The 25,237-nt window shown below is 50.2% G+C and overlaps 1 protein-coding gene across 1 annotated transcript; it reads left to right on the forward strand.

The window, feature by feature from the left end:
- Positions 1-568: 568 nt before the first annotated feature.
- ghitm (growth hormone inducible transmembrane protein) lies at positions 569-25,237 on the forward strand. The gene is made up of 9 exons (XM_078428380.1): positions 569-700; positions 6,726-6,906; positions 12,570-12,672; positions 13,792-13,903; positions 15,347-15,488; positions 17,199-17,307; positions 20,876-21,064; positions 21,149-21,320; positions 24,360-25,237. Exons 2-9 carry the CDS (start codon positions 6,775-6,777, stop codon positions 24,445-24,447), a joined length of 1,047 nt encoding a protein of 348 aa, XP_078284506.1. The 5' UTR covers positions 569-700; positions 6,726-6,774; the 3' UTR covers positions 24,448-25,237.

Consider the following 25,237-nt stretch of genomic DNA (forward strand, 5'->3'; position numbering starts at 1 on the left):
GGGTGCACAGGTGAGATGTGGTGGTGTGGGTGTGGAGAATTGGCCTCCACTGCCTTCATATGAAAGTCCCGCCATTCCGGGAATTAACCTAGTAAATCTACGCTGCACGCCCTCAATAGCAAGAATATCCTTCCTCAAATTTGGAGACCAAAACTGCACACAGTACTCCAGGTGCAGTCTCACTAGGGCCCTGTACAACTGCACACAGTACTCCAGGTGCGGTCTCACTAGGGCCCTGTACAACCGCAGAAGGACCTCTTTGCTCCTATACTCAACTCCTCTTGTTATGAAGGCCAACATTCCATTGGCTTTCTTCACTGCCTGCTGTACCTGTATGCTTCCTTTCAGTGACTGATGCACTAGGACACCCAGATCTCGTTGTACGTCCCCTTTTCCTAACTTGACACCATTCAGATAATAATGGTGTTCAGGTCAGATGTGGTGGGGCGGGTGCACAGGTGAGATGTTCAGGTGAGTGATTCACAACCACGTGGCCGCGCTCATTGTTCAAGCGGGTCACGTGTGCGAGGGCGATGACGTCAACACGCTCACCAATGAACACGCCGTCACGTGACCCGCGCCGCCTGCCGGGTGTTGTAGGCGGTTACGGGGCTCGGCGCATGCGCGGCGCTACACCTCAGCGAAGGTTCCGGAAGGAGTGAGCGGATCGGGGGAGCCGGGCTGTGTCGCAGCGAGCAAGGTGAGTGGATGCCGGGGCCGCCATCGCCATCGCCAGGGAGACGGGAACTGCGTGGGGAAGAACCGAGCGTGGGCGTCTGGTTTCAGGGGGGAGGAGTCCCGATCCAATCAGAACCGGGACATCCACCCCCATCTCCCCCCCCCCCCCACCCCCATCTCCCCCCCCCCCCCCCATCTCCCCCCCCCCCCCCCCACCCCCATCTCCCCCCCCCCCCCCCACCCCCATCTCCCCCCCCCCCCCACCCCCATCTCCCCCCCCACCCCCATCTCCCCCCCCCCCCACCCCCATCTCCCCCCCCACCCCCATCTCCCCCCCCACCCCCATCTCCCCCCCCCCCCCACCCCCATCTCCCCCCCCACCCCCATCTCCCCCCCCACCCCCATCTCCCCCCCCCCCCACCCCCATCTCCCCCCCCACCCCCATCTCCCCCCCCACCCCCATCTCCCCCCCCCCCCCACCCCCATCTCCCCCCCCACCCCCATCTCCCCCCCCCCCCCACCCCATCTCCCCCCCCACCCCCATCTCCCCCCCCCCCCCCACCCCCATCTCCCCCCCCACCCCCATCTCCCCCCCCCACCCCCATCTCCCCCCCCCCCCCACCCCCATCTCCCCCCCCACCCCCATCTCCCCCCCCCCCCCCCACCCCCATCTCCCCCCCCACCCCCATCTCCCCCCCCCCCCCCCACCCCATCTCCCCCCCACCCCCATCTCCCCCCTCCCCCCCCACCCCCATCTCCCCCCCCCCCCCCCCCACCCCCATCTCCCCCCTCCCCCCCCCACCCCCATCTCCCCCCCCCCCCCCCCCACCCCCATCTCCCCCCCCCCCACCCCCATCTCCCCCCCCCACCCACCCCCATCTCCCCCCCCCACCCACCCCCATCTCCCCCCCCCACCCACCCCCATCTCCCCCCCCCACCCACCCCCATCTCCCCCCCCCCACCCACCCCCATCTCCCCCCCCCACCCACCCCCATCTCCCCCCCCCACCCACCCCCATCTCCCCACACCCACCCCCATCTCCCCCCCCCACCCACCCACATCTCCCCCCCTCCACCCACCCACATCTCCCCCCACCCACCCCCATCTCCCCCCCCCACCCACCCCCATCTCCCCCCCCCACCCACCCCCATCTCCCCCCCCACACCCACCCCCATCTCCCCCCCCCCACCCACCCCCATCTCCCCCCCCCCACCCACCCCCATCTCCCCCCCCCCCACCCACCCCCATCTCCCCCCCCCCCACCCACCCCCATCTCCCCCCCCACCCACCCACCCCCATCTCCCCACCCACCCCCATCTCCCCCATCTCCCCACCCATCCCATCTCCCCCACCCACCCCCATCTCCCCCCCCCCACACCCACCCCCATCTCCCCCCCCACCCACCCACCCCCATCTCCCCCCCCCCCACACCCACCCCCATCTCCCCCCCCCACCCACCCCCATCTCCCCCACACCCACCCCCATCTCCCCCCCCCGCCACCCACCCCCATCTCCCCCACACCCACCCCCATCTCCCCCCCCCCGCCACCCACCCCCATCTCCCCACCCCCATCTCCCCCCCCACCCCCATCTCCCCCCCCCCACACCCACCCCCATCTCCCCCCCCACCCACCCCCATCTCCCCCCCACACCCACCCCCATCTCCCCCCCCCCCACACCCCCATCTCCCCCCCCCCACACCCCCATCTCCCCCCCACCCCCATCTCCCCCCCCCACCCCCATCTCCCCCCCCCCACACCCACCCCCATCTCCCCCCCCACCCACCCCCATCTCCCCCCCCACCCACCCCCATCTCCCCCCCCACCCACCCCCATCTCCCACCCACCCCATCTCCCCCCCCCCCACCCACCCCCATCTCCCCCCCCCCACCCACCCCCATCTCCCCCCCCCACCCACCCCCATCTCCCCCCCCCCCCACACCCACCCCCATCTCCCCACCCCCATCTCCCCCCCCCCACCCACCCCCATCTCCCCCCCCCCATCTTCCCCCCCCCACCCACCCCCATCTTCCCCCCCCCACCCACCCCCATCTTCCCCCACCCCCCATCTTCCCCCCCCCACCCACCCCCATCTTCCCCCCCCCCATCCACCCCCATCTTCCCCCCCCCCACCCACCCCCATCTTCCCCCCCCCACCCACCCCCATCTTCCCCCCCCCACCCACCCCCATCTTCCCCCCCCACCCACCCCCATCTTCCCCCCCCACCCCCATCTTCCCCCACCCACCCACCCCCATCTTCCCCCCACCCACCCCCATCTTCCCACCCCCACCCACCCCCATCTCCCCCCCCATCTCCCCCCCCCCCCCACCCACCCCCATCTCCCCCCCCCCACCCCCATCTCCCCCCCCCCCACCCACCCCCATCTCCCCCCCCCCCACCCACCCCCATCTCCCCCCCCACCCACCCCCATCCCCCCCCCACCCACCCCCATCTCCCCCCCCACCCACCCCCATCTCCCCCCCCACCCACCCCCATCTCCCCACCCACCCCCATCTCCCCACCCACCCCCATCTCCCCCCCACCCCCACCTCCCCCCCACACACCCCCCATCTCCCCCCCCACCCACCCCCATCTCCCCCCCCACCCACCCCCATCTCCCCCCCCCACCCACCCCCATCTCCCCCCCCACCCACCCCCATCTCCCCCCCACCCACCCCCATCTCCCCCCCCATCTCCCACTCACACACCCCCATCTCCCCCCCACACACCCCCATCTCCCCCCCCACCCACCCCCATCTCCCCCCCCCCACCCACCCCCATCTCCCCCCCCCACCCACCCCCATCTCCCCCCCCCACCCACTCACCCCCATCTCCCCCCCCACCCACCCCCATCTCCCCCCCACACACCCCCCATCTCCCCCCCACACACCCCCCATCTCCCCCCCCATCTCCCACTCACACACCCCCATCTCCCCCCCCACCCACCCCCATCTCCCCCCCCACCCACCCCCATCTCCCCCCCCACCCCCCCCCATCTCCCCCCCCACCCACCCCCATCTCCCCCCCCACCCACCCCCATCTCCCCCCCCACCCACCCCCATCTCCCCCCCCACCCACCCCCATCTCCCCCCCACACCCCCATCTCCCCCCCATCCCCCCCCCATCTCCCCCCCCACCCACCCCCATCCCCCCCCCCCCACCCACCCCCATCTCCCCACCCACCCACCCACCCCCATCTCCCCCCCCACCCACCCCCATCCCCCCCCCCACCCACCCCCATCCCCCCCCCCACCCACCCCCATCTCCCCCCCCCACCCACCCCCATCTCCCCACCCACCCCCATCTCCCCCCCTCCCCCCCCCCACCCACCCCCATCTCCCCCCCCCCCCACCCACCCCCATCTCCCCCCCCCCCCACCCACCCCCATCTCCCCCCCCACCCACCCCCATCCCCCCCCCCCACCCACCCCCATCTCCCCACCCACCCCCATCTCCCCACCCACCCCCATCTCCCCCCCACCTCCCCCCCACACACCCCCCATCTCCCCCCACCCACCCCCATCTCCCCCCCCACCCACCCCCATCTCCCCCCCACCCACCCCCATCTCCCCCCCCATCTCCCACCCACTCACCCCCATCTCCCCCCCCACCCACCCCCATCTCCCCCCCACACACCCCCATCTCCCCCCCACATACCCCCCATCTCCCCCCCACACACCCCCCATCTCCCCCCACACACCCCCCATCTCCCCCCCATCTCCCACTCACACACCCCCATCTCCCCCACACACACCACCATCTCCCCCACACACACCACCATCTCCCCCACACACACCACCATCTCCCCCTACACACCCCCATCTCCCCACCCCCATCTCCCCCCCCACCCACCCCCATCTCCCCCCCCCCCACACCCCCCCATCTCCCCCCCCCCCACACACCCCCATCTCCCCCCCCACCCACCCCCATCTCCCCCCACACCCACCCCCATCTCCCCCCACACCCACCCCCATCTCCCCCCACACCCACCCCCATCTCCCCCCACACCCACCCCCATCTCCCCCCCACACACCCACCCCCATCTCCCCCCCACACACCCCCATCTCCCCCCCACACACCCCCCCCCCACACACCCCCATCTCCCCCCCATCCACCCCCATCTCCCCCCCCACCCACCCCCATCTCCCCCCCACACCCCCATCTCCCCCCCACACCCCCCCATCTCCCCCCCACACACCCCCATCTCCCCCCCCACACACCCCTCTCCCCCCCTCACACCCCTATCTCCCACCCCCCCCCCCCATTTCATCCCCATCAGGGTCAGACACAGGACCCCCCAGGACACCCGCACCCCATCTCCCCCCTCACACCCCCATCTCCCCCCCCACACACCCCCTCCCCCCCCACACACCCCCATCTCCCCCCCACCCACCCCTGTCATCCCCCTCCCCACACACCCCCATCTCCCCCCACTCCACACCCCCACTCCACACCCCCCATCTCACACCCCCCATCTCACACCCCCATCTCACACCTCCATCCCCCCTCCCCCATCTTCCCCCCCCACACCCCCCCATCTTCCCCCCCCCACACCCCCCCATCTCCACACCCCCCATCTCCCCCCCCCCCCCACACACACCCCCATCTCCCTCCCCCTCACACAACCAACCTCCCCTCACACCCCCATCTCCCCCCCACACACCCCCATCTTTCCCCCCGGACACACCCCCATCTCCCCCCCCCCCACACACACCCCCACCCCCCCCCCACACACACCCCCATCTCCCTCCCCACACACCCCCATCTCCCTCCCCCTCACACAACCAACCTCCTCTCACACCCCCATCTCCCCCCCCCCCCCCACACCCCCAACTCCCCCCCCCCACACCCCCAACTCCCCCCCTCACACCCCCATCTCCCCCCCTCACACCCCCATCCCCCCCCCCCCCCCACCATCATCAGGATCAGACCCGGGACATCCCTTCTGGGACACCCACCCCCATCTTCCTCGGACTCTTCCCCCCCCCCCCCCCCCCCCCCTCCGGGATCCCCACCATCATTGAGATCAAACTGGGGACCCCCAGATCAGACCCAAGGAATAGGGTGGGTGTAGAGTCCCAGTCTCGATTCCTCTTTGAGACACTTGTATTATTATCCTGTGGTCCCTACACGTAATGGCTACCTCTGGCTGTGACACAGGGTTGCATCATCAGCTGCCTGCTGTGTTACTTCCTCAGCACCAAAAGCTGCTCAGTAAGGCAGAGTAACACCGGAGAGATTAAACGTGAAGAAGGGTCACCTCATGTAAATGCTGGAAACTTGGGGAAAACACAAAGTGCTGGAGGAACTCAGCAGGCCAGGCTGCATCTGCAGAGGATATGAAGATAGACACAAAAAGTTGCAGTAACTCAGCTTTTCAGACAGCATCTCTGGAGAAAAGCAATAGGTGACCCTTCTTCGGTCTGACTCCAGTTACTCGATTGTCCCTAGTGAGTTACAGTTCCTCCAGCTTTTTGTTTTAAACTGGATTAAATCTTCGGTTTAAATCAGCATCAGCAGTTCCCTCCTATACATTTTGTCTGCAGAGGATACGGTTGGGTCATGTTTTGGATTGGGATCCTTTGTCGGACCCAGTTTTACTTCTGTTGAACCAAGCAGAATGAGGGCTGATTCATTGAAACAAGCAAGACTTCATCCTGTTTAATTTTCTAGAATTTAGATTAGTTTATTGTTATTTGTACTGAGGTACAGTGAAAAGATTTTTGTTGCGTGTCATCCAGTCAGTGGAAAGTCTATAGATGATTACAATCAGGCTGCCCGCATTGTACGGTCACATGATAAAGGGAATTGCGTTTAGTGCCAGGTAAGATCCAGTAAAGTTCAATTTAAGATTATCCAAGGGTCTCCATGAGGTAAATAGTAGCTCAGGAACGCTCTATTTGATGATAGGATGGTTCAGTTGCCTGATAATAGCTAGGAAGAAACTGTCCCTGAATCTGGAGCTGTATGTTTTCAAACCTGTAGCTCTCAATTCAGCATTGCTCATGTAAATTCATCACTGTATCATGTTTTTATTCTGTCTGCAGGTCACGTTGTTTCCTTACCAGCTGCTGAACAAACTTGGGTGTAGTGACAATGTTGGTGGCAAGGTTTGCCTGCCTGAAGAACCTGCCGGCACTGAACCTGCGCCCTGTTCTCACCCAGCATAGTCCAGCCTGGAAATGTCACAATATAAAGGCTAGACAATGGCTTTTGCTACCCAAACAGGTGAGTCTTTTAGTTTCATTTTAGTTTTAGAAATACAGGCCCTTCACCCCACCATGTCCACACTGACACCAGCTCCATGTTATCCCACTTTTGCATCTACACACTAGGGGCAATTTACAGAAGCTCATTAACCCACTGTCGGATCACTGAATTCTCAATGATTTGCCGAGTCCGGCAGTAGTGTTTTAAAACTTTTTATTCAAGCGCAACGGTTATATGGCATCGGAGCTAAATATTACAATATCTGCAGACCTTAATTAAAAACTGAACACACCATGACTAATAAAACAAAGAAACTATGGAGCTGTAACTAAAGGGAACGAAGACTGAACATGATGAGATACCCTGGACCAACTCTTGTATAGAACAGACTACAGATCAAACAGCTGAAAAACAAGATTCCTTATCTATACAAGGTGATGGATGCCCTTTAAATACTGCTATCGCAGGGGTTACATTACTGTGCAGCCAGCTGACGCCTTCAAAGAGTCGCAGCTTCTGCAGCTCCCCTATCTTATCAGAAACAACAATCCTGGGAATGTCACACTTTGTAATGTACAAGGACCCGCACAATGTGGGAGGAATCCGGAGCAGCCGGAGAAAACCCGCACAATTATAGGGAGAATGTACAAACACTGCACAGACAGCACCCGAGGTCAGGATCCAACCCAGGTGTTGGGTGCTGTGAGGCAGCAGCTGTACTGCTGCATCACTGCCGCCTAAAGTGATTTAATCAAAGGCAATGTTTTTATCGCTTGAGCCCTTGTTACAAGCTCCGTTCTCGCATCAATGCCGGTAACTTCTCCCTGACCATTGTATAGACTAGCCAGCACACTGCAAGTCCTGTTGTCAGGGCTTGTCAGTACTAATTATGTCAGTAATATTGCCCATCTCCACCCCAGCCTTGTGTGGTCGGCCCCCTCCCCCATTTCCCACCTGCATAAACCTGTGCTCATCCAAGTTCCACTTTGGATCCTAACCAAAAGCAAGACCTGTTCACCTTCATCTAAGAGTGGGGGGGGAGACAGTGTTTAAGTGGCTAGACTTATAAACCAAGCGTCTGCATGAATTTAAACCCTCCCCTCCAAATGTAGTAGAGTGTTTCTGGGGTTTTGTCTGCGCCCGTGTGGTGTTAGAGAGGGGCTACGCGCTGTCACAGGCACCCTGGGGGATTTCCGGGACCGCTGGGCACTGTCGGGGGTGGAATGCATCCTTATTAACAAGGATGGGCAAATAGTCATTTAAGAATATTTGTTTTACTTGTACTATGGTGGTGGGTTTTGTTTTAAATCATTTAGTATTGTACATATTATTGTAAATAATTGAATAAATTATTTTTGGTTAAAAAAATACTTAGCTGAGTGTAATTTAAGTTTAGCAAGTTAAAAATTGGACGGGTGAATGGTTTATAACTTCTCCACAGCCTCTTCAGTGAGATTATAGAAATTCGGTTTTATGATTTGGATGTCGATGGAATTTTGAATAATCTGTTATTTTTAACTTGTGTGGAGCCTTGAGTGGTAGTTTGAAGTTGGGGCTATACAGTCAATCCCACAGTTGACTTGGTGTGCTAACAAGATGGAGTTAGGTTAGAACATTGAAATTGTATTGTCGCTCATGAATTGATCCTTTCAATGAATGTTTTGTGATTTGATACTTGGGTCATGGCAAATGGAAGCTAAGTTGTTACAGCACTGAAATTTGCTCTGTCTTATAGCAATGCAGGCAGCACAACATGCATGAAATTAGGAGAGGGAGTAGCCCATTTGAATCTGTTGACATTCAGACTATGGTGATCTGATTATAACTTAATTTATTTCATGCGTAATAACTGTTTACTCGCTTGTTTAGCAAGTATCTGCATATTGTAGAACTTGTGCATATCTGGGCATTTTGCTACATTCTAGACTTGATAATTTTAGTTTATTGTCACAGTGAAAAACCTTTGTTGTGTGCTAACAAATCAGAGGAAAGACTATACATGATTACAACTGAGCCATCCACAGCAGTCCTGAACTACTATCTACCTCAACGGGGACCCTCGGACTGTCTTTGATCCGACTTTGCTGGTCTTACCTTCCACTACCAGTTATTCCCTTATCATGTATCAGTACACTGCAAATGCCTCGATTGTAATCATGTACCCTCCGCTGGTGGTTAGCACCTAACAAAAGCTTTTCGCTGTACCTCGGTACGCGTGACAATAAACGGAACTGAACTGGACATAACGGGAATAAGATAAAGTACAGTAAAGTCTGATTAGCGATAGTCCGAGGGTCTCCAATGAGGTAGATAGTAGCTCAGGACCACACTCTAGTTGTTGATAGGATGGTTTAGTAATGAACCCAAGCTCTCAATATGTATCAGAAATGGGCTGTTCTGCCATCAGTAATGGGAAACTTAACCACACAAGTTAAAAATAACAGACTCTTCAAAATTCTACCATCGACATCCAAATCATAAAACCTAATCTCCATAGCCTCTTCAATGAGATTGTGGAAAAGTTATAAACCATTCACCCGTCCAATTCTTAACTTACTAAACTTAAATTACACTGGGCTACGTTATTCCCCTCTCCACTTGCATGATCTGAAGTGCTTGGTCCTCCCTCCCACTCTGCATGTAACAGCTTTTGCACTTTCCCCAGCTGTCCTTATCTCATAGCTTTTACGTTTAGTTCACATTATCTCACTCTAACTGCCCTCATTAATCTATCATCCAGTTTACTACTTCAGCTGCTTTTCACTATGGCAACCCTGATCGTTCTACCCTATCACTTTCCTATCCTTACAATTTAAAACACTCATTTTCTCCCTTTTCCCATTTTGACTATCTTCCTTCGAAACCACAAATCTTTGTTTCTTTCCACTGATGTTGGCCTGGCCTGCTGAATGTTTCCAGCACTTGTTTTGCATTCATACAAGTCTAGTAAATGTCTGAACTATTTATAAAACTGTACATTTTTTTCCAGATGTGATTACATTATTACCCTATGTAATGGAATTGTTCCTGTTTTTAATATTCATTTTCCCACACAGATTATAGTATTGTTTGCTTTCGTAATTACTTAATGTACCGTGCAAATCCTGTACTTGGACACACAGATCTTTTTACATTCTCTCACTGTTTTGATAATATGCTGTCATATCTTTCTCGCTTAAACTATGTACACCCTTAGTAACCTTGTTTTTATCTTCTGATTAATATATTTTCATGCTAATCTTTGTGACATTAGCAAATTTAGCAAGCATATTTTTAGTCTGTGCATCCATCTATTTGCATAAATTGGAAATAAAAATTGAGGCCTTGGCACCGAGCCATTGCCAAAGATGCACTTTTGCATATTGTTTCCCCATTAGTCAGCCATTCCTAACTATACTATTGCATCCTATGCCATGAGCTAACATTTTCTGCAACAACGTTCTAATATGTTGTTATCAGACTCTTTCTGGAAATCTGTATAGTATATCCACACTATCTACCTAAGATAGATACAAAAAGCTGGAGTAACTCAGCGGGTCAGGCAGCATCTCTGCAGAAAAGGAATAGGTGAGGTTTTGGGCCGAGACCCTTTATTCAGACCGAGGGTCAGGGGAAAGGGAAACGAGAGATATATGTGGTGATATAGAACAAATGAATGAAAGATGCAAAAGCGTCAGCTATTCCTCCTCTCCAGAGATGCTGCCTGACCCGCTGAGTTACTCCAGCATTTTGTGTCTATCTTCGGTGTAAACCAGCAACTGCGGTTCCTTCTTAGTACATCCACCTGTTCCTCTTTATCCTGATATATGCTATTTCTTTAAAGAGCTCCAATAAATTAATCAAATGTTTTTTGGAAAAGGAAATCATGTTGACTTTGCCCACTTACCTTGCTTTTTTTCTCAGAGTGCTGTTGTAACATCTTTAATAGTCGTTCCTCCTATTTCCATGTTTTGGATATTAAACTCGTTAGCCTGGAGTTTTCTGTTTTCTGTCTTCTTTTTTGAATAAGCTTGCTTTATTTACTGTTTTGTAAAAAAAAATGTTTGAATGGCCAAATCTAGCGAGTTATCTACAATCAAAGCCAGCGCTCAGTACTGTTAAAGACCCACCGTGAAGTCCAACAGGAGCTGGAAAGTTAACAGCTCACAGTTTCAACATTTGGCTTATTCCACCTTTCTGGTGATTGTAATTCTCCCAAGTTCTTCCCCATCTTCAACTTCCTAATTTAGTGCTAATTTGGGGATATTACTTATCCTCCATGATAAAGACTGATTAACAATGATAAAGACTGATTAAGAAGCCTGTTAAATTCATCAGCTATCTACTTGTTTACCATTATTAATTCCCCAGACCTCCTTTCCAAAACACCAGCTCACACTCTTGTCTTGAATTATCATGGGGAAGCTCTTGTTTTTGTATGTCAGGCTATTTTAACCTTATACTCTAATCTGTTTTTCTTTTTTCTTTTAGTCAACCTTCGAGATTTTATATTTTGTCCAGCCTTCTGACCTGACATCTGTCTTTGCTTAGTGTTATGCTTTTACATTAAGTTTAATGCAATTTTAACTTTTCTAGATAACCACAGTGGGTCCTGCCCTTGGAATCTTTATTTCTTATTGTGCAGTGTCTGTTTATGTATCCTGAAAGATCCCCTCAATTGTCTTGCACTGCATTGGACTGACCAATCCCACCACCTAGTTTACCTGTCTGAAGAAGGGTCCCAACCCAAAATGACACCTGTTCATTCCTTCCCAAGATGGTGTCTGACCCGCTGAGTCACTCCATCATTTTGTGTTTTACTCAAGATTCCCGCTTGTGCATTTCCTTGTGTCTCCATCTAATTTGCCGGTTCATTGTAGATAGCTCTGTATTTAATTGTCCAAGTCTTATAATTGTATAAGTCTTGGAATCATTCTTCTCTCACTCAAGCTAAATGATTGCTGCTCCCCTTTGAGTGCCTTAATGATGTCCCTTGCATAATGCCAGGTCTGGAACATGCTGTTCCAAGAAATTGTCCCCAAAACACTGAACTCATTGGTTGGGCTATCTATCTGAATTCATCCATTCTGTCTGTGGATTAAAACCCTCCCACCCCTCCTCATTGTTGTACCTTTCTGACAGGTTACCATTGTTTTCCCCACATGCTTTGCCCTACAACATGGTTACACTCTGCAACAAGTGTCTACTTGCCTTTATTTATGTATCAATAGTATAACTGTTTCCACGGCTGGCCTTCTTGCTTGAGCCATCCCTATATATTAGGTTTGTACTCTCCTTTACGTTACATCCTTTCCTCCTGCTAACATTATCATGAAAGTTTGTAAATTAGGCATGTGTGGATTAAGCTTACTGGTGGGTCAATGCCGATGTTTTTGAATGGGAATTTCTATGGACCCACTCATTTTGTTCCCTTTCAGTAATGATGAAACTAAGGTCAATGAAACAGTTATCTAGAATAATGATTGGATGCACAGCACAAGTGATATTAGGTGTGCGCTGCAGTTATAACAGCTAATAATTCATTACAAATCCACCAGAGATGGACCAGCAGCTTAAAATGTTGATGTACATAATGGGGTGATATGATTGCAAGGAGACTGTTTCCACTTGGTCTTTGACTGTATGTGATGGTGTGTTTCATCCTCCTGATTCTCCTGAACCTGCTTTATCATCTTTTCCAGAATTATGCCACCAAGTCACGCGTTGCCGTGCGCCGAACGAAAACAATGCGAGAAAAGATGAAGGAAGCAATGTTCAGCCCTTCATTGGAGACTGCAGCCAAATGTAAGCTCCAGATTCACGGCAACATCCTCCTTTCAAATATTTGTGTGCTTGGAAGTGAAGCATTTAAGCATTGCGTAACTCCTGGTCATCTCTCCCAACCCATTATATCTCTCCTTCAATGATCTCTTGTTACTGTCCCATTTTTCTGAACCACAGGAAGAACACACAAACTCTGTATAGACAGCACGGTGTCGCAGCGGTAGAGTTGCTGCCTTACAGCGAATGCAGCGCCGTAGACTCAGGTTCGATCCTGACTACGGGCGCTGTCTGTACGGAGTTTGTACGTTCTCCCCATGACCTGCGTGGGTTTTCTCCGAGATCTTCGGTTTGCTCCCACACTCCAAAGACGTACAGGTTTGTAGGTTAATTGACTGGGTAAATGTAAAAATTGTCCCTAGTGGGTGTAGGATAGTGTTAATGTGCGGGGATCGCTGGGTGGCAGGGACTCGGTGGGCCGAAGGGCCTGTTTCCGCGCTGTATCTCTAAATTTTAAAAAAATAATCTAAATCACCCATAGTCAAGATCAAACACAGGTGTCTGGTGCTGTAGGCAACTCTTCTGCTGCACCACTGTGCCACCCTAAATTAAATAAATTTAAAATGTACTCTTGCGCTGGATTCAAAAACGAAGTTTCTCTCCAATTAAATGTCTTTCCAGTCTTTGTACCTGTTGCAGCCACCTTTATTCATTCTGTACTGCAGTGGCTATTTCACCCCTGTACCTTAAGTTGTGAATTCAGTTCTGCGTAACCTTACATCCGTCTTTATCGCCACACATTTGAAAAATTGATTTCTGCAGCTTGAGAAGTTAATTCTTTGTCTATCCTTCTCAATTCTTATAACTAAAAATGTCAATATTGAGAAAAGCTAGTCTCAGCGTGGTATGGATTATATTCAGAATTAAGTTTTGGTTACCGCACAAGCATTTTCAGTCAGGTAAGTTAATATTTTAACTTGCCACTTGGTGACACTTTGAGTAGGTTTCCCCACTACGTATTATGGAGTATTGTGCATTAGATAGCAAAGTTAGCAGTCTCAATTGCCTTATCTGTGTTTAATATGTGAGAGTCTATTAACTGTTCACAACATACTCTGATAGATGTGCATTGTTGCATTTCAGTTGAAAACACTGGGAGATTGTTCATAGCTGGAGGAGCAGCTCTTGGGCTTGGAGCCCTCTGTTACTATGGATTGGGAATGTCCAATGAGATTGGAGCCATTGAGAAAGCTGTGTGAGTATATCGCTCTCGGCAGGTAGCCGTGTGGACTAACGGCACAATTATTCTGTCAAAAATGTAGTATTGCAGATCTTTATCTCTGTGCCCAGTTCAGGCTGAATGTTCAGCACCATTTATTCACAGATTTGTGCTCTTTTCCCCAAAACGGTTCCCACCCTTCCTGACTTCAATGAATGCAAATTTATTACGCAGATATTCGTGTTGAGTTTTTGAGTATTTAATCACTAGATGGACAGAGGAATTCATATCATAGTTGGGGCAACTCTTTGTGCTTGTTTTGGCCTGGCAGCAGCTGTCACTGAATGGTGATCAGTGGGAATCCTAGCGTTTGGAGTGTGGGAGGAATCTTTGGACTGTGGGAAGAAACTGAAGATCTTGGAGAAAACTCACGCAGGTCACGGGGGAGAACATACAAACTCCGTACAGACATGCACCCGTAGTCAGGATCGAACCTGGGTCTCTGGCGCTGTAAGGCAGTAGCTCAACCATGCCCAAGATGGTGTAAATGGTCAATTGTCAGCGGAGCTGGGATTTACATGCAGATCAAACTTGGTACCTTGGCTCAAGTCTGGAATTAATTCTCTGGAAAATTGATATAATCTATGGTTCTGTAATATATTCTTAGAACGGGATAGATGGACGATAATAGTCTCCTCCAGTCTAGTTCATTACAATGAAACTATTGTCAAAACTGGGTGATTTTAAAGATCAATAGGACATTACACCAAACCAGCGGGATAACTAGGCAGCACATTGGCGCAGCTGGTAGAGCCACTGTCTCACAGCTCAAAGCCCAAGTTCAGTCCTGATCTCCAGTGTTTACTCATTTTTTATGAACTGGCATGGACGTGATGGACCAAATGGCTACCTCTTGAAAAAGCAGGGATATCTCTATTTAAAGTTGCATTTTTTGTGATTTATAAAAACCATCTCTCCAAGGTAGGAAAATTTAACTCGTTTCTCAGGGTCGTGTGGGCTGAAAAGAGCTGAGCACTTGGCTTCAAGACAACAAACAGCTTGTTTTCAGTTTTTCCCCGTCTTGCTATCTTAGCTATTGAATCGGGTATTGGGAAGCATGCTGAAGAATGCAGGTTAATTAGTCTGAGAACGTGTAGTCATAATCTTGCTCCAGTACCTGCAAAAACCTACTGGAACCATTTTGCTGCAACATAGGATCTTGCCCTTTGAGAAGCCTGTTTCACTGGATCAACGTTGGGATATCAATGAGGCTGGTGAAACATGTAAACACAAAGTGCTGGAGTAACTCAGAGTCAGGCAGCATCCAGAGATGCTTTCTGACCCGCTGAGTTACTCCAGCATTTGTCTTTTTTTGTAAACCAGCATCTGCAGTTCCTTGTTTCTACTGGTAAAAACAAATTTTGCATTGAAAATCAAGTCTTGTTTAAAGGTTACTAACCCTGTTGATCTGTCTTGCAGCATCTGGCCACAGTACGTGAAGGAGAGGATTCACTCCACATACATGTACTTTTCAGGAAGTGTGGGGCTAACCGCGCTCTCGGCCCTAGCGATCAGCAGATCGCCAGCAATCATGAATCTGATGACCAGAAGTTCACTTCTGGTAAGTTGCCGAGAATAATCCTTAGCTTCTATTTGCTTATAATAAAGCCTCCATTTTGTTGTGCTGAGGTTTGTTATGCGGACCGGAGTCCTTTGAGTGGTTTGTTCCCCTGAGAATTATTTTAAATCCTCCTCAAGGGATTGTCATATTCTATTTTTTCAATATTTTAACTTTGTGGATTCATCACTAACCTAAGTTAGTTTGAGGATGACTTAATGTTAGTTTTGGCCACTGACAACTCGCAAGTTAAAATTGTGTAATAGCAAGTAAGGCTTCTTGCCAATTTAATATTTAACAATGTTTGAAGAAGACGGGTATGCAGTAGGAAGCATGAATCCCAGGATTGGGACTTTGCAAATCTTCCTCAAAGGCTGGTGAAAGCACAATTTTTGAATATTTAAGGCTGTGATTGATAGATTGCTGTTGAACACGTAAGTGAAAGGTTACTGAGGGTAAACAAGAGTGGAGAATTTAGTTGCAGTCAGATATTCCATGATATTAAATGGCATAGCAGGCTTCAGGGTCAGGTGGTCTACTCCAACACAAAGTACTGTGGTCCTCCATCAAACTTTGTAACTATAACCATATAACCATATAACAACTACAGCACGGAAACAGGCCCGTTCGGCCCTACCAGTCCACGCCGACCACTCTCTCTGACCTAGTCTCATCTACCTGCTCTCAGACCATAACCCTCTAATCCCCTCTTATCCATATACCTATCCAATTTATTCTTAAATAATAAAATCGAGCCTGCCTCCACCACTTCCACCGGAAACCCATTCCATACAGCCACCACCCTCTGAGTAAAGAAGTTATCCCTCATGTTACCCCTAAACTTTTGTCCCTCAATTCTGAAGCTATGTCCCCTTGTTAGAATCTTCCCCACTCTCAAAGGGAAAAGCCTACCCACATCAACTCTGTCCGTCCCTCTTAAAATTTTTAAAACCTCTATCGTCCCCCCTCAACCTTCTACGCTCCAAAGAATAAAGACCCAACCTGTTCAACCTCTCTCTGTAGCTTAAGTGCTGAAACCCAGGCAACATTCTAGTAAATCTCCTCTGAACCCTCTCCATTTTGTTGACATCTTCTGCATTAAATGCTTTGGGGGGGGGGGGGGGAATCTAACCTTTCGTTGGAAGTACTTCTGAGAGATTTGTACTGACCATTAGGGCGGCACAGTGGTGCAGCAGTTGAGTTGCTGCCTTACAGTGTTAGGGACCTGGGTTTGAATATTACTATGGGTGCCGTCTGTACGGAGTTTGTACGTTCTCCGCACGAGTTTTCACCGGGTGTTCCGCTTTCCTCCCACATTCCAAAGACGTACAGGTTTGTAGGTTAATTGGCATCTGTAATTTGTCCCTAGTGTGTAGGATAGAACTTGTCTATGGCTGATCGCTGGTCGGCATGGACTCGTTGGGCCGAAGGGTCTCGACCTTTTCTCCAGAGATGCTATCTGACTGGCTGAGTTACTCCAGCCTTTTGCGTCTCTTTGGGCCGAAGGGCCTATTTCCATGCTGCATCTCTAAACAAAACTATTATAACTATCAGAAAATCTTTAAGAACTACACACGGTGAGATACAGTTAATTTTCAGTTGAGGACATTTTGGTGTTAAAGACCTGTCCCCTTGGTTAATGTGCATAGTTTTGCACATTTATGCAAGGCCTCAGCACCCTGATACCCATGTCTTTTCTCTCATTGCTATCAGGCCATCGGAGCAACTTTTGCAGCAATGATCGGAGCGGGTTTACTGGTGAGATCTCTCCCGTATGATGCAGGACTGAATGCTAAGCACTTAGCCTGGATGTTGCATGCAGGTGAGGAATGTTTTGAGATTGATTTTCAAGTTAAATAACAAATGCCATTAATTTGGGTCAGTTGAAGTTCATCAAAACAATCTGCTCGTGATACCCTGCCTACCAACCTAAGTCAAGTCAAGTTTATTTGTCATATACACGATGTGCAGTGAAATGAAAGTGGCAATGCCTGCGGATTGTGCACAAAAAAGAATTACAGTTACAAAACATATAAATAAAGTTACTATAGTGTAGACAAAATTTAGTCTCTGGAGTTATAAAAGTTGACAGTCCTGATGGCTTGTGGGAAGAAACTACTCCGTCTCATCCTCTCCGTTTTCACAGCGTGACAGCGGAGGCGTTTTCCTGACCGTAGCATCTGGAACAATCCATTACTGGGGTTGTAGGGGTCCCTCATAATCTTACTTATAGGAAGTGTTCATTTCCTCCTCCACTGGTCCACAATAGCTAAAGTGTGTACCAACTATAAAATGCACTGCAGTTATTTACCTATGCTACACTGACACCTCTGCAAGCTCTACTACAAATAAGAGTAGCAGGCACATGGAAGTACCACCACTTACAGATCTTCCAAGTCCAGCTCAACCTGATTATTGAAAATCAAAACTGCCAGTGCACAAAATCTAAAATGAAAACAGAAAATGCTGGAAATTCTCAGCAGGTCAGGCCACATCTGTGGTAAGAGACATAGTCAACGTTTATGGTTGAAGATACTTTCAACAGAACTGGTAAGGAGACAAAAGTGCAGGGACCTAGTTTCCTTAAAAATGGCATCACAGGTAGATAAGGTAGTCAAGAAGGCTTTCAGTGCATTGGTCTTCAGTAAAGGTATTGATTATAGAAGACAGACACAACATGCTGGTGTAAATCAGCGGGACTGGCAGCATCTCTGGATAGAAGGAATGGGTGTGTTTCGGGTTGAGATCCTTCAGACTGAAGATGGGTCTCGACCCGAAACGTCGCCCATCACTCAGTCTGAAGAGTAGGAAAATAACTGCAGATGCTGGTACAAATCGAAGGTATTTATTCACAAAATGCTGGAGTAACTCAGCAGGTCAGGCAGCATTTCAGGAGAGAAGGAATGGGTGAAGTTTCGGGTCGAGACCCTTCTTCAGACTGATGTCGGGGGGGCGGGACAAAGGAAGGATATAGGTGGAGACAGGAAGATAGAGGGAGAACTGGGAAGGGGGAGGGGAAGAGAGGGACAGAGGAGCTATCTAAAGTTGGAGAAGTCAATGTTCATGCAGCTGGACTGCTAGCTGCCCAAGCGAAATATGAGGTGCTGTTCCTCCAATTTCCGGTGGGCCTCACTATGGCACTGGAGGAGGCCCATGACAGAAAGGTCAGACTGGGAGTGGGAGGGAGAGTTGAAGTGCTCAGCCACCGGGAGATTAGGTTGGTTAAGGCGGACTGAGCGAAGGTGTTGAGCAAAACGATCGCCAGGCCTGCGTTTGGTTTCGCCGATGTAAAGAAGTTGACATCTAGAGCAGTGGATACAATAGATGAGGTTGGAGGAGGTGCAGGTGAATCTCTGTCTCACCTGGAAAGACTGTTTGGGTCCTTGGGTGGAGTTGAGGGGGGAGGTAAAGAGACAGGTGTTGCATCTCCTGCGGTTGCAGGGGAAAGTGCCCGGGGGTGGGGTGGTTTGGGTAGGAAGGGACGAGTGGACCAGGGAGTTACGGAGGGAACGGTCTCTGCGGAACGCAGAAAGGGGAGGGATGGGAAGATGTGGCCAGTGGTGGGGTCCCGTTGGAGGTGACGGAAATGTTGGAGGATGATTTGTTGGATACGCTGGCTGATGGGGTGGAAGGTGAGAACAAGGGGGATTCTGTCCTTGTTACGAATGGGGGGGAGGGGAAGCAAGAGCGGAGCTGCGGGATATAGAAGAGGCCCTAGTGAGAGCTTCATCTATAATGGAAGAGGGGAAGCCCCGTTTCCTGAAGAATGAGGACATCTCTGAATCTGATGTCCTAGTGTGAAACACCTCATCCCGGGCGCAGATGCGGCGTAGACGAAGGAATTGGGAGTAGGGGATAGACTTTTTACAGGAGACAGGGTGAGAAGAAGTGTAGTCCAAATAGCTGTGCGAGTCAGTGGTTTATAGTAGATGTCAGTCACTAGTCTGTCTCCTGTGATCGAGATGGTGAGGTTCAGAAACGGTAGGAGATAGTCCAAGTATATTTAAGAGTACTTTAACAGCATTTAAAAGACATTTGAACAGATACGTGGATAGCACAGGTTTTATTGGGATATATATATAGCACAGGTTTTATTGGGATATATTGGGATACATGCAGGTGGGACTGGCGACGATAGATGGGCATCTTGGTCGGCATGAGCAAGTTGTACCACAGGGCGTGTTTCTGTGCTGTGTAACTCTGATAAGCTTGTCATGCTGCAGGGGTGTGGGTAGTGGAGAATGTCTCATAGAGCAAAGCAAGGATGCCTGGTCAATGAGAGCAAATAGTGAGTGAGAATGTCGACGTTGCAAAATGCAGAGCAGAAAGACATGCATGGCAGGTCAGACTAAGCATGTCCTCAACTTCAGAGAGGGTTGAACAAATGAACTGAACCAGCCTCAAAGATAACGACCGATACAGACAGAGATCAAATTACCTGAGGATGTAGAATTCAATTTTAAGTTGAATTCTGTAACTTCAGTTAACTTAATATCTGTCTGAATCAGTGACTGTATCTGATACTGGCTCAGTTTGTGCTTTTTTTAGATTTTGATTTTAGAGTTACAGCGCAGAAACAGGCCCTTCGGCCCACTGAGTCCGCGCCGCCCAGCGATCCCCGCACATTAACACTATCCTACACACACTACGGACAATTTTTACATTTACCCAGTCAATCAACCTACATACCTGCACGTCTTTGGAGTGTGGGAGGAAACCGAAGATCTCGGAGAAAACCCACGCAGGTCACGGGGGGAACGTACAAACTCCATAAAGACGGCGCCCGTAGTCAGGATCGAACCTGAGTCTCCGGCGCTGCATTCGCTGTAAGGCAGCAACTCTACCTCTGCGCCACCGTGCAGTAGTGGAGTTCTCTCATGGAGTTGTGGGCATGCCCTGTCTGATATGCTGGCCATGTCTTTCTGCTCTACATTTTGCAACTCTTACATTCCTGTCATTGCCTGCTCTCTAGCTGCTCCCATTTGTTCATTGCTGTTGTTGACAGCCCAATCCCAATGGTCACCCTAGATTTGCCCTTGCAGACACCTGCACCCCCTCCCTGCAAGTTGCGAGCTTTTGTCTCCTTCCCATTTCTGACAAAGGGCCATTGATTGTTGCTCTTCCCACACATGCAGCCTGACAACCTGATTACTTGCCTGTCCTCCAATGTGTCCAAATCCTGGAACATTCTAACCAACAGCACTGTAAGAGCTGACACTGCCACGTCAAGAAGAGGCCTTCTCCTCACCTTCACAAGGATGGACAGAGAAGAGCAATAAATGTTGTCCTTGATCAACACCCAAACACCATAAAACAAGTAAAATAATTTAATGGAATTCTGCAAATGTTCTTTGGGTCTGATCATTGTTTTTATTTTGTGTTTTGTTTAGGTGTGATGGGAGCCGTGGTTGCTCCAATAACCCTTCTTGGTGGGCCTCTACTGATCAGAGCAGCCTGGTACACGGCAGGTATTGTGGGAGGCCTCTCCACCGTGGCCATGTGTGCCCCGAGTGAAAAGTTCCTCAACATGGGTGGACCGCTGGCAGTTGGGCTGGGATTGGTCTTTGCTTCATCCATAGGTAAGTCACTCGGCTAAGATTGTTGCAACTCTTACTAAGATTCCAATCCATTTATGGCTCATCTGTAACTCCATGTGCTCTCAGGTTCGATATTCCTGCCACCCACCTCCGTATTGGGTGCTGGTATGTACTCTGTGGCCATCTATGGAGGTCTAGTGCTCTTTGGCATGTTCCTGCTGTATGATACCCAGAAGGTGATAAAGCGGGCTGAGAGCTACCCAGTTTATGGCGTTCAGAAATTTGATCCCATCAATGCGTAAGTATGAAGTTCCTTTACATTCAAGGAATAAAAGAACCTACTGTTCATATCTTCGGAGCACTCCAGAGTGCTTCATAGCTCGTGAAGTAGCTGTGTGGGACTGGAGGCCATGTGTAGGAAGGAACTGCAAATGGTGGTTTATGCCGAAGATGGACACAAAATGCTGGAGCAACTCGACGGGTCAGACAGCATCTCTGGAGAAAAGAAATAGGTGATGTTTTGGGTCGGAACCCTTCCTCAGGCCTTTTTAAATAGTTGTTCTGTTTGCTAATCGCTAATTCCCATGTCCATAAACCTGGAATCGTCCATAACTCCATCCTAATTTGCCTTCCCACTCCTGTGTTTACTTACCGTTAATGAACCTTGAACCGTATCTTTGAACCATTGAAAGATACAGCATGGAAACAGGCCCATCAGCCTTGCCAATCATCGATCACCCATTCACACTAGTTCTAAGTTATCCCTCTTTCTCATCCACTCCCACACTAGGCAGGAAACATGTTCCCAATGTTGGGGGAGTCCAGAACAAGGGGCCACAGTTTAAGAATAAGGGGTAGGCCATTTAGAACGGAGATGAGGAAGAACTTTTTCAGTCAGAGAGTGGTGAAGGTGTGGAATTCTCTGCCTCAGAAGGCAGTGGAGGCCAGTTCGTTGGATGCTTTCAAGAGAGAGCTGGATAGAGCTCTTAAAGATAGCGGAGTTAGGGGGTATGGGGAGAAGGCAGGAACGGGGTACTGATTGAGAGTGATCAGCCATGATCGCATTGAATGGCGGTGCTGGCTCGAAGGGCTGAATGGCCTACTCCTGCACCTATTGTCTATTGTATGGCGGTGCTGGCTCGAAAGGCCGAATGGCCTCCTCCTCGTCTATTGTCAATTAAGAGGTCAGTTAACACACAAACCCAATCAATTGGGCAAGAATGCAGTAATGTCTCAGACTTGATTTATCTCCAAGAGTGTTGCCAAGTGTGTTTTATTGTCGTATGTACTGAAACAGGGCAATGAAACTCTTGCTTGCAGCAGCACAACAGGGTTATTAGCACCTACTCAATAGATAATATAAACATTAATATAAAAATAATAAATAAAAAAAACAAATATAGTGCAAAAAAAAAGCCCTAAGTCCCTGGTGCATCCATGGCAGTTCGGAGTTTAGTTGGAGTTCGTAGTATTCAGTAGCCTGATGGACATTGGGAAGAAACTGTTCCTTAACCTGGGGAATACAGTTTCACCTTCTTCCCAATGGCAGGAGTAAAATGAGAGCATGGCCAGGTGGTGTGTCCTTGATCCTAGCTGCCTCCTTGATGCTGGCTGCCTTTTTGAGGCAGCGTTTCCTATAGATGGCTTCGATGGTGGGGAGGGTCAGTACCTGTGATGGACCAGGCAGTGGCCATCTCTTTTTGTAATCGCCTTCGTTCTTGGGCATTTGAGTTATTGAACCAGGCCGTGATGCAACCAGTCAATATGATCTCTACCGTACACCTATAAGTTCAAGAGTATTCATCGATTAGCAAAACTCCATAATCTTCGAAGGAACTAGAGGCATTGATGGGCTTTCTTTATGATTGCATCAATGTGCTGGGACCAGGACAGATCTACAGAGATAAGCACACCCATGAGCCCACTTCCATGTGCCTATCTAAATGCCTCGTAAACGCTACCATTGAGGCCAGTTCATTGGCTATATTTAAGAGGGGGTTAGATGTGGCCCTTGTGGCTAAAGGGATCAGGGGGTACGGAGAGAAGGCAGGTACAGGATACTGAGTTGGATGATCAGCCATAATCATATTGAATGGCTCGAAGGGCCGAATGGCCTACTCCTGCACCTATTTTCTATGTTTCTATTGTATCTGTCTCTACCACCCCTGGCAATGTGTTCCAGGCCCTTATTCCCCACTGTGTAGTTTTAAAACATTGCACCGCACAACTCTATTAACCTCCCCCTCCCCCCCCCCCCCCCCCCCCCCCCCCCCCGCACCTTACCAGCTGTGCCCTCTTGTTTTGGACATTTCCACCTGGGAAAAAGGTTCTGACTGTCTTCCCTATCTATGCCTCATAATTTTATATCCAGAATTATCTTTTATTCCATGTGTGTGGATCCTCAGCTAAAGTCGGCGATCCTTGGTTTTACTGACCTTGATCTGCAGCTATAAACAAACACCAGTTGTTTTACTGCATTGATACCTGTGGCAAATCTGAGATGGCTTTTGGGTGTGGGAGGATTACAGACTTCACTTCCGCTTAAAGTGCAAGCCAGACATTGGTATAACATAGCCTTATGAATGATCCCTTTATTGCCTGAGTCAGTCAAGGATGGGACAATAGAAGATAGACACAAAATGCTGGAGTTACTCAGAGGGACAGGCAGCATCTCTGGAGAGAAGGAATGGCTGACGTTTTAGATCGAGACCCTTCTTCAGACTGGTTAGGGATAAGGGAAACGAGAGATATAGACCGTGATGTGGAGAGATAAAGAACAATGAATAAAAGATATGCAAAAAAGTAACGATGAAAGAAACAGGCCATTGTTTGCCGTTGGGTGGAAACGAGAAGCTAGTGCGACTTGGGTGGGGGAGAGAATGCCGGGACTACCTGAAGTGAGAGAAATCAAAAGTCATACCACTGGGTTGTAAGCTGCCCAAGCGAAATATGAGATGCTGTTCCTCCAATTTGTGTTAAGCCTCACTCTGACAATGGAGGAGACCTAGGACAGAAAGGTCAGTGTGGGAATGGGAAGGAGAAAGTGTTTAGCAACCGGGAGATCAGGTAGGCTCAGGCGGGCTGAGCGAAGGTGTTCAGCGAATCAATTGCCCAGTCTACGTTTGGTCTCGTCGATGTATAAGAGTCTACATCGAGAACAGCGGATACAGTAGATAAGGTTGGAGGAGGTGCAAGTGAACCTCTGCCTAACCTAAAAGGACTGTCGGGGTCCCTGGAAGGAGTCGAGGGAGATGGTATAGGGACAGGTGTTGCATCTTCTGTGGTTTTTGGAATCTATATCTGGTCTGTTGGCGTTAACATTTATTCCTTGTTTCAGATGTATGGGGATTTACATGGATACATTAAACATCTTCATTCGAGTCGCAGCTATACTGTCAAGTAGTGGTGGCGTCGGAAAGAAGTGATGGGGGAAGATTGCAACTGGGTGACGTGATGTGAAATGTATTGGTTGTGTGATCATCACTGGACTATACTAATCAGACTTCTGCTGAGACAACTAAGGCCGATGCAACATTAGATTGACTTTGAGCAGCTTTGCACTTCTGTGTTCGGCAGCAAATAAAATTGAAGCCATAATGGGAATATATTGTCTGTGTATAAAATAAAGTTATCCTTCGGGCTGTAGTGCTCTTTAATATTTGGATTTTGCTGCAATTTGAAAATGTTCAAAGAATCTTGATTTTATATCCTTCTGGGATGTGATTGTTGTATTCTACCAACTTGAGCAGAGGGTGATTTATGAATGTCATTTCCCAAAGTTTAATATGTTGCTGGTTTGGCCAATCTACCTTTGGGCATGTGTTTGGTGACAAGTTGAAGATAGACACAAAATGTTGAAGTAACTCAGCAGGCCAGGCAGCATCTCGGGAGAGAAGGAATGGGTGACGTTTCAGGTTGAGACCCTTCTTCAGACTGAACTTTGGTTACAAGTTTCTTTTCGATCCTTTGCACCATTACGGTGTGGGTTCTAAGTAAGGTCCTTTGACTTCTGAGAAGGAATGGGTGACGTTTCAGGTCGAGACCCTTCTTTAGACTGAGCTTTGGTTACAAGTTTCTTTTCGATCCTTTGCACCAGTATGGTATGGGTTCTAAGTAAGGTCCTTTGGCTTCTGAGAAATATTATTATTGCAATTTTAAATAATTTGCATGGATAAATTGTGACAAGTGACAGCTGAATAAATTTGATTACTGTGA

Source organism: Rhinoraja longicauda, chromosome 35 (genome assembly GCF_053455715.1).
Source record: "Rhinoraja longicauda isolate Sanriku21f chromosome 35, sRhiLon1.1, whole genome shotgun sequence".
Classification (NCBI taxonomy): domain Eukaryota; kingdom Metazoa; phylum Chordata; class Chondrichthyes; order Rajiformes; family Arhynchobatidae; genus Rhinoraja; species Rhinoraja longicauda.